A 17,547-nucleotide genomic window follows, 5' to 3' on the forward strand; every position below is an offset into this window, starting at 1 on the left:
ACAGCTTATTCCGCCTCATCTCACAAGCACTCAATTGGTTTCAGATTCCGTGACTGGGGTGGCCACCGCAGTAGGCTGAATTCACTCTCATGTTCCTGGAGCCAGTTCAGTACAATTCTGGGCTTATGACATGGCACCTTATCCTGTGGGAAGAACCCATTCAAAGAGCTACCACCAGCACTCTTGACACCTAGCAGGAGGGATTCATGGACTTATGCCCTCAAGGGTAGCACCGTTGGTAAAATTGCCATCCTCCCCACACTGGGTGGAAAAGACTCTTTGGTTATCTGGAAAGGTTGAAAATAATTTCCAGATAACCCATGGCATCTAAATGTTGCTGTACAGGTATCAAGGGGGTCCAATGTGAACGAAGAAAACACACCTCGCTCCATTAGACCGCTACCACCAACACTCTTGACACCTAGCAGGAGGGATTCATGGACTTATGCCCTCAAGGGTAGCACCGTTGGTAAAATTGCCGTCCTCCCCCCACACTGGGCGGAAAAGACTTAAGTTCTAGTCCCCTTGATGACGTGAGGAATTTTTATGGGCTTTTTTCACGACGTGGCGAGGTAATCGTATGAGGCTAGGGTAGCGTGGTTTTTCTCCCGAAAAATTTAGATTTTTTTCCAGAAAATAGAAATTCGACCACAGAACACATCCAATTTACAGACAATATACAGGGAGCAATATGGCCTTAGTCACTGCTCCTAAAACCCTACTATTATTACTGCTACTACTACTACTAATGGACTTATGCTGTTTTTTGCCATATGGTGGTCCTTTAATCAGATGAGATAGCACGAATCGGGATTCGTCAGACGAAGAAACGTTTTTCCATTCCTCCACTTTCCATTGTTGTGGTTTCGAAGCCTACTCTAACCCTATCTTCTTACTTTTCTCGCAGGAGCGGAACCGATTCGTCTGTTAGCTAAGATACCTCATCTGTAGAAAACTCGAACGGGTTGTTCGTTACCAATATTGTACTGGTTTTCTATTTGAACGACTTTTTAATCACTGAATGATATCTTCAGCTTTTTTCTAACCTTTATATGCAAAACAAAAATTTATGTCGTCTGAGTAAATTTTTGTTTTAGCAAAGAAGAGAGTATAAATAACTCTGTCCTGTGGAACCCTTTGCAATAAGTAAAGGTTTGAATATGGGTTTGATTTTCCCCACGCTATTAAAACCTGAAACAAACAAACAAATCTTGTTCTTAATTCTGCAATATCATCTCTAAACAAACAGAACAATAATACACATATAATGTATTGTATCCTTCGCAATCACGCATACAGGAATAATACACTGATGTGTCATTTCTGTGATTTGTAGGCGAATTTTCCTGGTATGACAACAGCCCTTTGGATTTTTTCAACTGGGACGAGATACCCAAGAATTACACTGGACAATGTATGCAGATGCTCGCAACTACTTTAAAATGGAATGATGTCGACTGTTCAGACCAAAACGGGTACATCTGCATGACTAGCAAAGGTAAGTATAGTAAAGAACTAATTCATCTGTTTATTGCACTTCTTTCTTACTGTATTTTTTGATTTGGTAAAATGTAGATTCAGGCAATTCATACAGTACGGTACAGTACAGCCAGTGTATCATCCCCTGTTAAGTTTTTGTTAGCTCGCTCTTTGTGCGCTGTGCACTCCTTAATAGAGACAAACCTCTTTTTTCTATATAGTTTTTAGTTTTTCTGCCAGAATTTGTGTTTCTTTGGTGTTTAAATAGCAATTCTCTGAATTAAATTCTGTTTTACAGTTCCCATAACCAACATATCAGAAAATAGAACTATCAACAAGAACCAGTCTGAATATTTTGGTAAGTATTTAATTAGGTTGCGTAAAACTATTTTTACGTTTACTAACATTGTTGATGTTTTTGAAGATACGTAGGAAGCTGTAAATCGAGACAGTCAATACATCATCGCATCAAGGCATCAATACAAGATTGCGTCATTACATCAATAATGGTTTCATGAAAGGTGCGACTGTTGAAATTAATTTTATAGCTAAGACTACCCAACAAAATTAGGTCTAAATTTATTAACTTGTAAACTGTTTGAATTTTTTTTTTATCTAGATGTAATTTGCTTTTCAGTTTCTTAATTAGTTTAGGTAAATAATGTTTTGAAATCAGAAAATTCATTTTGAATACGCTTGCAATATAACTAAAAGGTGGTATGATCTGAACAGACGTACTACCCAATACATAAATGAAGGTCAACAAATTTGAGAGAGGAATTGTGATTGCCATCATGTCTATACACAAAAATTCTTCGATTCTGTGTTAGACATTAGCGTTAGGAGAGGCATATGATGCAAGAAAACAAGCTTATACAGCATTATCCAAAAAAAAAAAAAAAAAAAAACACTCTTCCCATTTCACTCATCTATTCGCTCCAAAAGTTTGTCCAGTTCTTCCTTGATTTTGTTTAAGCTATCAATAGATGGAAGTTTGTTCCAGCAATCGACTACCCGCTGGCTAAAGGAAAATTTCCGCACATCTATCCTACATCTGTCTTTCCTCAACTTGAATTTATATTTATGCCTCCTCAGGTGTGTAATCTGAGTAAGAGGAAGAATTCCATCAGCATTGAGCCTGCTCAGCCCATTCAAGGGCTTATACACATCATTCAGATCACCTCGCAGGTGCCTAGTCTCCATACGCTGCAATTTGCAGAACTTAAGCCTTTCTTGGTAAGAGTACCCCTTTGTTCCCCTCACCAGCCTTGTTGCCCTTCTCTGTACTCATCCCAGCAACTCTACATCCTTCCTAAAATGAGGCCTCCAGACCTGTACGCAGTACTCGAGGTGTGGCCTGACCATTGCCTTATACAAAGGAATAATCACCTCCTTATCACTGCTAGCAAAATTCCTGTATATCATTGACAAGATGCCACGAGCTGCTCTGGTAGCCTGTCTGCACTACTAAGAGAACTTCATATCTGACTGCACAATTACCCCAGGTCTTTTTCATTCTCCACTACCCTGAGTGAAGTACCACACAGTTGGTACGTTTCTCTGGGGTTACTTCTACCCATATGCAGTACTTTGCATTTGTCAATGTTAAACTTCAGTTGCCACTTCTCAGCCCATCTGCCCAACCTTTCTAGATCCTGTTACAGCAGCGTACTGTCATTAGCAACCCTGGCAACCTTCGTATCGTCTGCAAACTTGTACATTAAGCCTGAAGGGTTTAGGAGGTACATCAAGTCTCAGAGGTAACATTTCCTCCTATTAAGGTGCAGTCTCTTCCTCTTAATATTCATTTTTTTCGGATACCCAAAAACTAATTTGTGTGTTTGGGAATTTTACACGTAAGTTTTCACACGTTTTTCTGCGTTGCAAAATACTTCCGTACCAAATTTCCTTAACCTGTGGCAAATATTTTTAATGTATAATGTAACACATTTTAATTTAAACACATTTTAATGCATAATGTAACGCTGTTGCCATTGCGTATGCAAATACATTACCCGTTAATTTTTTATTTTAACAAAAAAAATATGTATATAATGTAATAAATAATGATAATGTCTAATGATAATAAATGATAATGTCTGGAAACTTTTTATTATATTTTACAGGTGAGAACATTCCACCAGGCGGCGTTGTTGGAATCGTACTAACCGTAGTGATAATAATAACGGTGATGACAGTTGCGACGATATTAATTTATAGGAAAAAGAAGGAGGATGTCAATCAATTTGCCCTTTTAAATTGTCCCGAAGAACAAGAAGAAAACTCTAATGTCTCTTTTGTTGGAGATCACGTGTCAGAAGATGATGTGATTAGATTTCATTAAGTGGTAGCAAAGTGAGTCAGTTGTGAGGCACGAAAACTGACAAATGAAATCCTAAAGCACTGCAGCAGAGATGCTACGAGTCAGGAGAGAAATAAGCGCAGGACAACACACAATTCTCGAATTGTGTGTTGTCACAATACCTACAAATAGAAATAGTTACTGTAGGATACTCAGATGAATAGTTTGGGTTGTTCGTGGTTATTGAAATATAAAACTAATCAGTTCCTCAATCGAAAAAAAAAATAATACAATTCATAGCAAACAAAACAAAGAAGAAATTATAGAAAAATGCACTAAATTAATGCACCATCTCTTCAAATAATAGAAAGGGAGAGAAACTCTGGATAAAAGAACAGATGGTTTAATGGTGCGAACTTTTAACACGAAATTACGGCTGGTGTTATCCGAGTAGTATTTTCCTTTTGATGCTTGAGCAATAAACTATTTACAGACCCATGCATTCGTAAAAGGCATTGTTTTATCGTCTAAACAAACATAGACAATCTTGATTTAATTTTCAATATTCTAAACATTGTGCTGTTGTGCAATGACTTTGAATTTATTCTTCTATGAGACGGATAAATTAATCCTAGAGCCGTTTAACTACCACAAATCTGAGAGCCGTTTTCACTGCATGAAGGTGAAGAGGGACTTGTAGATTTAACCTTTACCTTCACCTTTTCTTGTGCCGTGTACAGATAATCGTTTTAATGCCGTTAATGCATTATCCTTGGATTTTAAAAGAAATCTGAGGGGAAAGAGTGATGTACCACTTATTTAGGACTGACGTTTTGGTCAGTCCTAAATAAGTGGTCCGTCCGCACGTAATAAGTTTTTATATTTTTCTCTTTCCAAAATGTCCTTGATAGTATTGCATAAGAATACCATTAATTTCTTTTTGTAGTTCTATCCTAGCATTCAACAGCTATCATTGACGGAAACCATAAAGAGGAAAAAATGCTTTGCTATATTTTTTAACGAAACAGTTTTTTACGAGTTTGATCGGCAACTGTTATTCGTTAAATATTTATCAGATTTCAAAATCCGTTAGCTCTCTGGACTGCATATTTTAGCACCAAGCATTCATTTATGTGGTTGGTGAAATCACATCTCAGCTGATAGTTGCTTCCACCTAATACTAAAAAAGGTACTAAACTGATTTTAAAAATATTTCGGTTGAAATTGCTAGTTTGAAATGGCTATTTTATTGTATCAGAATGATTAGTTTTATTAATATTTAAACAGATCTTTAAAGTAGAAAAATTGGCTTACTACGAAACTTTTGTAACCATGGCTTACTACAAGATTTTTTAGGTATTTCTTGGAATTGGAACTGGATCTCATCGACACTAATGCTACTTTATTATGAGATTTACGCAATTTGTTTGGAAAAAATTCTGTCAATTCACAGTTACAGTATCATTACTTTTATTTTTATTAATTCGTATATACTTTCTTTTCTTGCCAATAGATGGAAGAAAGAACTTCAACATTGTTTTATGTATTCATTTCAACGATTTCAAATGGATTTATACGTCATACAAGTGGATAATGCTTAATTATCCACTTAAAAGGTTCTGCACAATATTTTATTGTTATTTTGAACGTAAAAATAGATTAATGGAATCTAGTTATTAATACAATATTGCAAATTCACTTCAAGATTTTCCTAAAACTGTAGGGTATTTGCAACCTCTTGTATCAACTGTGCAAATTAATATAACTGCATGAATATGTCTCAGACAAAATTTATGGAGATGTGTGATATGCAGAGCACACGTTCATTCGGCTAAGGAAATTTTTTACTATTTCACATCCTTCAAGTAACTTAAAGTAGTATCTGTGCTCAATATTAATATTAGACCGAAGTCCCTTTCTGCAAGAGAAACGGACTCCTCAGTAATGTTATTTTTCATGGTCTAATCTCCTGTAAGACCAGCGCGGTATAAGCGAAATTCATTTCCTGCTCATTGGAAATGAGAATTTTTACGGTTGTTGAGTTCCCAATAATCAGATAAAAGTAATTCTTGTAGCAATTCCAAACTAAATAATAAAGCAAGTTTCAAGCATTTATGATCCTGGAAGGCAAGCTCAATAACATAATGGACTTCATTGAACTATGAGTGCGTGCCAATAATGTTCATCGTATTGTTTCAGTTTGTCCCAGTTACTTCAATACTTCTGAAATTAAAATATCCGAATCGCCTAGAGATTTAAATAAAGCCGCTTCTTCGAAATTAAGAAGTAACCATTGCTATATGGCCTTTTGAATATTATGAAAAGTAGGCAGTCAAAACACAGGGAGCCACCAAAAAGACAAGAGTAGACTAGAAAATCCTCCTCTTACTTTCATAATGTTGTTTTCTCTTTAAACTAATGATTATTATTTAGCTTCTTTGGATTTAAATTAGGACCATTGCTTTCCAAAGAGCGCGAACTCTGCAAATTCCGGTATTTTATAATCCGAAATTCTTTAAAATGAGGCACATTTTACAAAAAATTAAGATAAATATCGGGTACTCGTGCCAACGATCGCATTTGTTTTTAAGAATCCATGCAAAAAAAGGTTGTTTTTCCCTTTATAACATGCTTACATGACTCTTTCGTCCTCTGCGGCCAGCAAGATTTAAACTGCCGATGAAATAGAACAAACGTGCCTTCAGCGAGTTACCCAGGTATTGCACTACTTTCAAACACATGGCTCTCCAAAAGGTTAACTGGTGATTTGTTTCAAAGTAATGCAAATCCAGGGAAACACGTTACAATGACAAGTTTGTTCTTCAGTGGGAATTATGACTATTTTGCTGTCAATGGAATTTAAATCTTGTAGGCCGCAAAGGATAAGATGAAAGGGCAACATAGTTCTGCATACCCAGCGCAATTTGGCATAAGTTGCTGATGCGCCTAAAAACACAACAACTACAATTCTGAAGCCATATTACTTTAGCTATATTATTGCTTTGAATTTCTTTCTTTCAGTGATAGATCTTATTTAGTAAAATTGGTAATTTAGCATGAACTGTTTCTGCAAATTGCAACTATGTAGAAGGTTATACAGAGCAATCCTTTCTTATTCTTCGCTGCGAAAGTAGTTTTTTCTCTGAAGCACATCCATTCATATTCTGATAACACGAGGGGTGATCATTTAATTCGCGGACTGGTGCAAGATTTTAACGCGCAAACTTTCCATAACTGCCGCTAGAGGCGCTCTCCTTGATCGCTACTGATCAGACTCTGTGTGCGCATGCAAGTACTTGTTGAGCTAGTGTTGCATGGAAGAGTTGTTTTTAACCGCGTGTCACTGACTATCGTTTTGAAGCAAATATCATGTCGGACATACAGATTGAACAGCGATATATGATTCGTTGTTGTGTCAGACGGGGCTTCACTGCATCGGAAACAGTTAAAGAGATGAAAAAAGCCTATGGTAATGAGCGTCTTGGTAGGACGGCCATATTCGCGTGTGACCGAACTTTCCGGTGTGAAGTGGTTTCTCCATTTCAAGACAATGCCAAGTCCCATGCGGCTGTATTATGCAGTCAGTGATCACTGCCATAGGTGCCGAGGCTTTTCCACATCCCCCTTATTTACCGGACTTAGCTCCGTGTGATTTCTTCCTGTTTCCACGCCTGAAGAATGCTCTGAAAGGCAAGAATTTCGCGTCCCACACAACGGTGCTATCAGAGTCACAACGGAAGAACTTAGCAGTCTTTCGAAAAATGGCTTGTAAGAAGCATTTAATGCGTGGGTACGACCAGTGACGAAAGTGTATAAAGCTGAAGAGAGAGTATTTCGAGAAGGAAAAATTCACAGAAGATTGAGATGATGATGATAGTTAAGGTAAGATCTGGCACCAGTCTGCAAATTAAATGATAAATATCATTTATCAAACGCAGAGTCACCCATCCCATTTGTTGTGACCTTATCTTTTGTTCACATTTAACGAACTGAGCTATTATTTTAACTACTGGTGCTACCTTTTAGCTCTCTCTCTCTCTCTCTCTCTCTCTCTCTCGATGAAGTCATCATGCAAATGTTTGATTTCCTGCCTCGAGACTTTGCAACTCATGGAGCTGAAGTCTCAATCTATAGGAATGCATCTTTATATCAATATCTTACCTCGCTGCGTTTTTCTGTGCAATTTTTTAGCAGATCTACATCCTTCTGAAGTGATGGTTCATTTCTTTTCTCTTGTCTCTGTTCGTTCTGGCTGTTTTTCTCTTATCACTTTAGGCTCTTCTTCACTCAATTCTGTTTTGCTGTCTATCACTGAACATCCAGGCTTTTTGCAATTATTCCTTAATACAGATTTAAAAAAAAAAACTTATGTTATTTATTCCTGCGCTACTAACCAGTGGAGATCCAATTAACTGTGTCATTAACTAATAATGAGGAACAAGTTCTCAATAACTTCTACAGTTGAATTTTTCAGTTAGTTCCAACTTGACCTTTTCTTCCGCATCTTAAAAATTGGTTTTCTGCCCTATCCTAATTTAACAGCGCCTTATACCCAATTATATCTTAATGTTATTCATTGGTGACTTGATACCTAGAACAACTTGTTCTAGATATCAACTTGGACACAAATAATTTCATGTGCTAATTTCTCAAATGTCTGCTTCCTTCAGATTTTTAAAATCACTTCACTGTGCTTCTTGTATTTATGAAACATTTTCACACTGACTGAGTTAGTTGTTCTCAGGCAAGAGTTGCTCGCTTTTTTATTCCGAAAATTCTAGTTTTCATCCAGGAAAAACGGGCAAACTGATCATAGAATATATACAACCTACATTAACAATATACTGACACCTCAGTATATAAACACCTTAGTAACCTTAGAAAAAAATTTTAAACTTGTAATAACTTGATTATTTTTGCACATAGGATAAATGAGTGACATATGATGAACGTGCGAAAATGCAAACTAACATGGATGATATTTATGTAACTCACCAAACACGCTGTTGAAATAATAATAATTACGAATTGACATTTTCTTTGATTGACAAATACGTTTTTGTCAGTGAAACTGTGACACATCTATGGAATGAAGAGAAAGAGCAATAGAAAGATTATAAGAACTGAAAGTATTGTATAGTAAAAAGTTGAAAGAAAGCTTCATGACTGAAGAATAAAAAAGAGAGAAAAAGAGAACAAGGAAGATATGAGAAAATGAAGAAAAAAAACGTAGAGACACACGCATGCATTCTATCAAGATCACATATGGGGAAATCCATATAATATCCTATCTGGAAGTTCTTGGAATGATTTCCAACTACAAAGGCTTTTGACAATATCGAAGTTTATGTATAGGAAGAGAGACAAAGGCTTCCTAAGCTTGTTGATTCTCGGGACATTATTTATTTCCCCTTGAGCTGGTCTGTGCTTGAAGACTGGTGGCGAAGGGGAAGAGGAAGGGGCAAAAGTGATTGATGTTTTCGGAAGCCAGCGAGTCCCGGCAATATCACTAGTAACACCGAGTGATATGTTGACGTCACGATACCAGTAGGACCTTCGATGTACGCAGTTAGAGAAGTTATGGTTGAGTGATGGATGGTCAGATTTTAGAGGAAATCACTAACGTTAACTTTGTGGCAGGTGAGAAATAAGAGGTTGTTGTAACAGATTTGTGATAAGGAAAAATAGTAAAATCTGCCATAAAAATAGAGTTTTGTATCAAACCATGGCTTAAGGGAAGGAATGATCGTGATGTATTCTTCCTTCGAAATGTGGACATTGTAATTCTTGGCTTAGAACTGAAGGATTTTCGGCTGTAAAATATCTTTCCATTTCTTGGGATTGTCTATATTGTATGCACTTTCGTCTTTGCTAGACGTTATCATTTCCTTTTATTCTTTGCTCATTTATATCTTATTCGTTTCCAGTTAAACAGAAAAAACTTATTTTTCCACCTAACCACTCATGTAAAGTTTATTTGTATTTGACTACGAGAATTGCGATGTTTAGTTGTAAATAACAACGGACACATTCATTATTTATAAGTATATATTTCTTGTAATTACAGAAAAGCGGATACGTAAGCGCACTACTGCGCATTACATTGCAAGAAAGAAGCACTGATCATGCAACGGTTACATGTTCGGCAACCATTTGAAAAGGATCTATTACGCTTTTATCATCTGTAACTTGACTTTTAGATACCATTCTCTTTAGATACTATTCTACCATTAAAGACTGAACTACCTGAGAAGTTGCTGTTTATGGGACTGATTCTTATTCATAATAACGTTACTGAACCTTTGGCCTTCAGTTCAGCAGTTAGCCCGTGCGACAAACTTTTGACCAATTTTTGGCAAGTTACAATAGAAACATTTTACCATTCGTTAGCATGCTGGAAACGAAGTGGAACAGTGAATTGAATGGAGAATTTTAAATCATGGAAAGAATTTAGGCTGCTGAAAATGGCATGATCAACTAAGTTGCAAAAGGGGTGGAAGGGTATGGTATTGATTCAGAGTGAAAACCGTATTTTTTATTTAATGTTTTTATATCATAAAACACGCAGTATTTATTCTAAATTACTCTGGGGTGGAGCGATTTACTCGATCGCCCCGTCAATGGCGAGCAAAATTAGAACCGATATTGTTTCTAGACGGAGGACAGTGATTATAACTGTTGTGCAACCCGAGGGCAAAGTTGCAAGAAGATACCATCAACAAAAAAAGTGAAAACCATGAAACCCTCGACTGAGATTGACTAACTCAGCCACATTGTGAAAAATTCTGTAGCAGGTACATAATTTGTCCTGCCGCTAGCATATTTAAGGTGTTTTACATTGAAGAGTCATCAGCATGCGTTAAAAACGTTTTAATTTTCAGATATTAATAAAATTCAGGGATAATAATATAACAATGTTTTTTATTTTATTAATAATAATTACATATCGGTTACTGAAAGTATTGGTCTGTGATCATTAAAGTAGGATATATAGTTTTTACATTGACGAGTTCACGACTAAATACACCATCTGTAGTTGTTCCATTGTGTGTAGTATTTATCGAAATTTCTGATGACATGTTCAAGTTGAAGAATGTTTTCATAAATGTGCACAACTGTTTTCCAGCCTCAGAGTTTAATTGTAAAGAAAAAAAATTACATTCAATCTGAAAACACCAGGTGATTTAAACCAGATTTTCCACTATCCTGGAAAAACTACTGCAATTTTCAGAGGTTTGAAAGTTTGTCCTCTAGTAGAGAGCTAAAATGAAGCTCCGTGCAAAAGTTGATTAAATTTGGTCCAGTAGAAGATAAATCATTGTTGCCATCATACAAGTATGATTGCAACAATACAAGTTACAATAAATCGCTTCTGGCAGAAGCTGAAGATGACGTCGCTTCTGTAACGCTTTTCGCATGACGGCTTTTCGTTACAAAATTTTTGCAATAACGCCAGTAAAAATGTCTTTTAACGTCAAAAAGATATGAAACGGGTACAGCTCTCAATATTCGGTTTTTTGTTTTGCGAAAACAGCTAAGGTTACGCTGCCTGTAAATACGGTGTATTGTGTGATCAGTATGCCAGCTTTTTTGGGTGAAGAACAAAAGTTTCCTGAAAGGAAAACCTCTCACTGCATTATTAGATTTAGAAAGAGACAGGAAGAGGATTTTGTCAACTTTCAGTGCAATATTTCATAACATTGGGCTTTCGTGTGGTCATACACAAATCAGTCATTTATACACTTGAAAATCCGATTGCCTCTTTCGAAACTAACGTAACGTGTAGTATAAAGTCACGCACGACTGTTTTGACGGATTGTCACTTTCTTAAAAGAAAAAAAAAAGTGATGATATGTTGCACTCCATTTTTGAACACGATGATATTTTCCGCAATGGTGTTGTAGCTGTGTGATGCTACCTCCTGTGAAAACAAAATGTTTGAAGCAGCAAATAAATCATATTCACTAGTACAAACTTTTTTACCTTGTCTTAACATATAAGTATCTTTTTATAATAACTATATACTATATAATAATAATATAAATTTTATAATATAAAATATTAATACAAGAAATATTTTTTTAATAATATATTTTTATAATCTTTTTATCTTTTTATAATAAGTTTATTTTTCCTCTCAGAAATCGTACTTTCCTTTCCTTTCCTAAATCAGGAGAATCCACATCTATTTTAAAAGCGTGATATATTGACACCTCGCTGCCTTAGCTACCTCGTACAAATTCTAAACAGCAAAATCATACAGTATATTAAGTCTCTTTAATTTTTCTGCTATAAAAAATAGGCTGTCTCATTTTATGAGTCAAAGTTTGAAATATTTTTCGAACTTCTATAATATGTTAAATGTTTCAGATGACCATTTTGTTAAACTGTGATAACTGATTGCTTTTTTGTGTGAGTAGTAAGTAATTTTTATTTTTAACGAATTAATAACACAGTTGTATACGAACTCAGAAAAGTAATTAGCCTTAACAGTTTTGAAATTATTTAAAATTTTATGTCAGTTTAACAACGTGTTTTCTGTTTCCCCCCTTCATTGTGATGAATTCTGGCTATAAATCAATGCATGCGTAATTACTCAACAGCGCTATGCTATTGAGAGAAATATTTAATGCTTATCCGTTCATTTATGTTCGTACCAATTCACGAAAATAGAATCTTAACAACCCAGTGAGAATTCCTTTCTCGTTATCAAGATGTTCCCTCATATTCAATGACCTTTGATCTATAACTGATGTCCTCGTGTAGCCACTTAGAACTATGCCTTCTGGTTACGTCGCAAAGTAACTCAATTTCTCTATGGTCTATTCGATTTAGGGAGGATACGAAGGAGAAATGTCTGGTGAGTCTTCCAATTACGTGAATCTATCCCACTGTCTTTCAGACGTCCTGTATTCTCGGTTGACGGTAGAAACACTTCGGTCAGTGTCGATGCAATATCCTTTAAGGGCATTGTACCTCTCTCTCTCTCTCTCTCTCTCTCTCTCTCTCTCTCTCTCTCTCTCTCTCTCTCTCTCTCTCTCTCTCTCTCTCGAGTCTCCACTTAGTTTCTTTTCTCCCACCCCATCTTTTTAGGATAATATCCAATTTCTTTCTTAGTCTACTACCAGATTTTGACATCGAATTTCTATAAATTAGATAATTTAGAAATGGAAAGACATCTTATGTGCCTTCGAATTTATTCAAGATATTTGATGAGAAATAATCAGCGTGCTTACGAGACGACATATCTGGACAATAAACTCGATTCATGTTAATAGAGAGTGTCATCTACTGAAGTGTCTCCCAGACTGGCATCGATAATTACTTGTCAGAAACTAATTAAGAAATAAAGGGACTCCTGAACTCTTACAGCAACTGTTGGTAATTACTATCGAAGGGAAATTCATCCAAGCGAATACACAAAGGATGACATAAAGAATGGATGAACTTTAGATAACTCATTCAAGAGATGCATAAATGGTTCACTTAAGCTGGGGATCAGTTGTCTGCTAATTGCTTAGAATCAGAGGCATATTGCCATTTCAAATATTTGCTACAACAGAAAATTGCCCTGGGTCTTGTGGGAGGGGAGGGAACCGTTGGATATAAGAGATAACAGCTATTTGGATCATAATATTTTAGTCGTAATTTTTGCGATCTTTCCTGATCAAAGCGAACCTTCGACCAATCCAAGGTTTCCATTTGAATACAGATTACCACGCTCATGGTTGTCAAGATTAATATTAGTATTAGCCATATAGTACAACGAGGCCACAGGCTTTTGCTGCACCAGCAAAAAAAAATTAAAAGGAATTAAAGTCCTTTGAATTATATTCCTTTGAAGGAATTAAATTTCGGCGAACAGAACATTTTAGCTTTATTACGTCTAAGGATTTCTGTCATACACATATTCTTAACGGGGTGTATATTTATCATTTGTCGTTATAAATAAACTTTAAGTCTACTTAAGAAGTAGACTTTAAACTGCTTCATGCAGTTTAAAGGATGGTTATTTTTCTGGAGTCTACTGTGTGCAGTATGAGCCACTGCTGACCGCTGGAGGAGCGCTCTTGATTAGCTCCTAGGATGCTACACCAAACTGCCTCGTGAAGGGATTGATACATACAATTGTGGAAAAGCAAAGCTTTACCAGCCGGATACCAATTGTCACTCAATAAATTTCATAAAACATCAATTAAATTAATGGATCTCGAAAAAAAGATTGGCCTGAATAACCAAACCAAAAATTCGACGATTTAAAAGATTATTGCCATTTAAAAGGAGAGCAGAAGAGAGGAGGCAGGAAGAATCCCCGAAGCCAGTAGTAGCATTAGAGCTCTGCATGAGATTTGCCAAGAGCTATCCGACTGTGTCCGATGGCAAACAAAGGTCGCCATCAAGCCCTTCAGACGTCCAGAGGCAAAATGAATTTCGATAAGTTCGCTCTAAATATTGATATCATAGAAAATATATGGGGTGAATATTGATGATAACGCAAGCGGGAAAGAAAGCGAGATAATTCTTAAGTCAGGGTCAATGTAATCGTATGGGGAACACCCTAGAATTACTATTTCTAAATTTTCAGCAACTGAATCCCATTGTTTTATTTAATACTGGCAACGTTATATGGCAGTGACTGACGATAAAGAATGAGTTGGTCCTCCTTCTGGTTAAATCCGCTCTTTTTATGAATGTCTAGGAATTTAGAACTTTATTACGAATAATTAACAATCTTTTAATGAGTTTTATTTAATACTGGCAACGTTATATGGCAGTGACTGACGATAAAGAATGAGTTGGTCCTCCTTCTGGTTAAATCCGCTCTTTTTATGAATGTCTAGGAATTTAGAACTTTATTACGAATAATTAACAATCTTTTAATGAGTGGAATGAAAATTATCAGGTAGAATGCATTACTTAGGATAGAAACGCAATGATGGATTTCGTTCCAAAGTAATGGAGAACCCCATCAACTGTAAACTCCTACCTTATCTTGAAACCTTCTGATCAACGATTACCGGTATGGATTCTGTCAGCGCCAGACCCGATGGAAAGGTTCTGTGAAATTTCTAAGGCTTCTCTTGAAATTTCTAATCCTTTCGATTATGTTTTTTATAAGGGTTTTGTAAAGAAACGTTATCGTTTTATCGGTTACCTTCTCTTTTTTTGTTTTCCAAATGGACAGCCAGTTTTCTCTTCTACTGCTCACTGTGGATAATGGTAGATGGCCCTCAGTTTTCTGCCTTCTCAATTAATGCTGCCTTTCATCATGTTTCAGTGTTCCTCACTGAAGTGAACGTGTTTCAAGGGGGGGGGGGAAACTCTGTTGATGCAACGCTCAACAGGTGTTGTAAGCAGACTGTGCATTATTCTCTTGAGAACATTAATTTCGGTAATGCTCCTTATCTTCATCGGTAATTCGTAGAAACTTTGGAAAAGTTTTTATAGACAACGACAGCAACTGTTCGGAGATCGCTTGTCTTCCTAGTTGATGATAAACTTTCTCATAACCAACTTTTTAAAATACTTTGCCCTCTTCAAATGCTACCTTCCTCTGTGACAGCTTCATTTACTACTACCGCAATAATTTACATAAAATGTGCTTTGTTTGTTAGCATTTGTTGCCAGTTAGTATTCCGATATTTTTGGAAATGTAGTGCATGTCTGAAAAATAGCAATCGCTTTGCCATTAATCATTTGACCACTCAAATTAAGTGTTTTGAAATGTATGCAAAGAAACTGATCCATATGTGAAATTTAAAATTCTTCTGAAAACAGAGGAAATTAAAGAGAGAGCCCTGTTAGGAAATTAGAAGCTGCATTAGTCCACCTACATCGATAAGCTGGAAACTTGGTACGAATATGATACAGATCAGCTGGTATTAAAACGAGAGTGCTCCATTAGTTTTTGAGTTGCCTGACAAACTCCGCAGGTAATTTTCATTAAGTTCTTTTAGTTCTGTTTTTAATATTCTGTAATTCAAGAACAATCATTGCGGCGATACTATCAATCCCTCCACGTGAGGAACATTTGCGAAATACTTTGACACGGCTACGCTGTTATTAAATGCCAAAAAGATCTCCTAGCAGCAATTACTGATGGATGGAATGCGCCAATGAAATGGAACGCCTAGAAAAGTACGGCCAAAATTAACTTATTAAGCGCGATACCTAATCCATTAATTTTGCTTATAATTTAACGAGCGAGAGAAACGGATGCCCGAAAGAAATGCTAGAGTTGGCTGAGCGCGATAAAATGTTTCTGAGGTGGTCACTCACTCATTAATTCTCTGCCCCAGTTACTTATAAGAAGTGTAAAAGTGTAGTTTTGTAAATGTGCTACCCGTGATGCATCGCTGCAGATATTAATCCAATTCCATCCATTAGCGTCAGTCGGATTTAATGTGCATTACGCTTCGTCCTAAAATATAATCTCAGGGATTTTATGCGAAGGGGAAAGACAGAGAATTAAAATCGAATTTTTCTTCGGTCTGTTGAGCGAACAAAAATTCATAAATAAGCTTTGTTGGCACAAAATCGTTCACAACATTGAAGTGGCCGTTTATTTCCTAACGCATACAAATTTCAGATGAAATACAGTTTCTCGGTGGTAAGCAAAAATGCCACCTTGAAAGAAAACCTTAACAATAGAACAACCATCACGCGGAAGGGTTGACCTTCCCCATGAAGATTGTTCTCTGAGAGTTCGGGTTTGTACCATATATTTTTACTCAGTAGACAAATTGACTAACGAGGGGGAAAGAGTCCAAAAAAAAAAAATTTTTATTCATCCAGAAGTAGTTGTGATAGAAGGTGGAAACAAACACCACTTATTACGCTTTTTAAAGATAGGGATGTCATATTTTTTTCCCCTCTCAATACACTTTGGCAGGCCAGTTTTGTAGAAGTTCTCTGAATGTCCTTCAAACCACGATTAGGCAGCAAAAATTACCTCATCATCAGCAGCAGTGTTTTCCACGAAGAAAGAACTTCAGGGCAGGAAAGAGGAAGAAAAAAAATATCGGATGGTGCAAAGTAGTAGGGATAAGCAAGATGCGAAAATATTTTAAACTCACATTCGCGGGCACATCTCACTACAGCATCCGAGGAATGTGCAAGGGCATTATCGTGGAGCAGGCGCACAGCTTTTCTCTTCTTTTTTCTTTTATAGCAGCACTTAGCTTTAAGAAGAGTTTGGAATAATACTTCGCCGTCACAGTACAGCCCTTTTGAAGGTAATCGTTAGTACAGTATTACACCATGCTGATTCCAAAATACTGACAGCATCGCCTTACCAGCATTTGGTTGCACCTTTGCCTTTTTGGGGGGTGGACCACATTTTTCTATTGTTTTGACATTTGTTTAGTTTCGGGATCATAGTAATGGATCTAAGTTTCATCCATGGCGACTAGCCGTGAAAAAATCTCCTCTTGCTTTTCCTGGCCCATCGATAACATTGTGCACATTGTGCCCTTTCCTCCTGGTAAGAGGTCAGAAGTCTTAAAACCATTCTAGCAGACACTTTACTCATATGAAACTGTTGATGGATGATGTTAACCACAGATCCTACACTAATTTGGAGCTCTGCAGCTACTTCTTTGACGCTAATACGGCGATCTTCCAGAATTAATGCCTCAATTTTCTCATCCATGAGAGCAGTTTCTGGGCATCCCGGGATTTCTTTATCATGCACTGAGGTTCTTCGAGATTTGAATTGTTTATACTAATGTGCAACAACACTGTAACCTGAGTAGTCTTCTCCATAA

The 17,547-nt window shown here is 36.5% G+C and overlaps 1 protein-coding gene across 2 annotated transcripts in view; it reads left to right on the top strand.

The window, feature by feature from the left end:
- LOC150089768 (macrophage mannose receptor 1-like) overlaps positions 1-4,086 on the top strand; it is a 121,590-nt gene extending 117,504 nt beyond the window's left edge. For both annotated transcript variants that reach the window (XM_090389646.1, XM_090389647.1), the window contains exons 21-23: positions 1,337-1,498; positions 1,778-1,837; positions 3,606-4,086. In XM_090389646.1, the coding sequence (XP_090245772.1) occupies positions 1,337-1,498; positions 1,778-1,837; positions 3,606-3,823 (440 nt within the window). In that variant the 3' untranslated portion in view covers positions 3,824-4,086. The remainder of the gene's footprint in view (positions 1-1,336; positions 1,499-1,777; positions 1,838-3,605) is intronic.
- Positions 4,087-17,547: the final 13,461 nt, after the last annotated feature.

This window comes from Mastigoproctus giganteus, chromosome 2, assembly GCF_048544385.1.
Source record: "Mastigoproctus giganteus isolate SK-2022 chromosome 2, ASM4854438v1, whole genome shotgun sequence".
Classification (NCBI taxonomy): Eukaryota; Metazoa; Arthropoda; class Arachnida; order Uropygi; family Thelyphonidae; genus Mastigoproctus; species Mastigoproctus giganteus.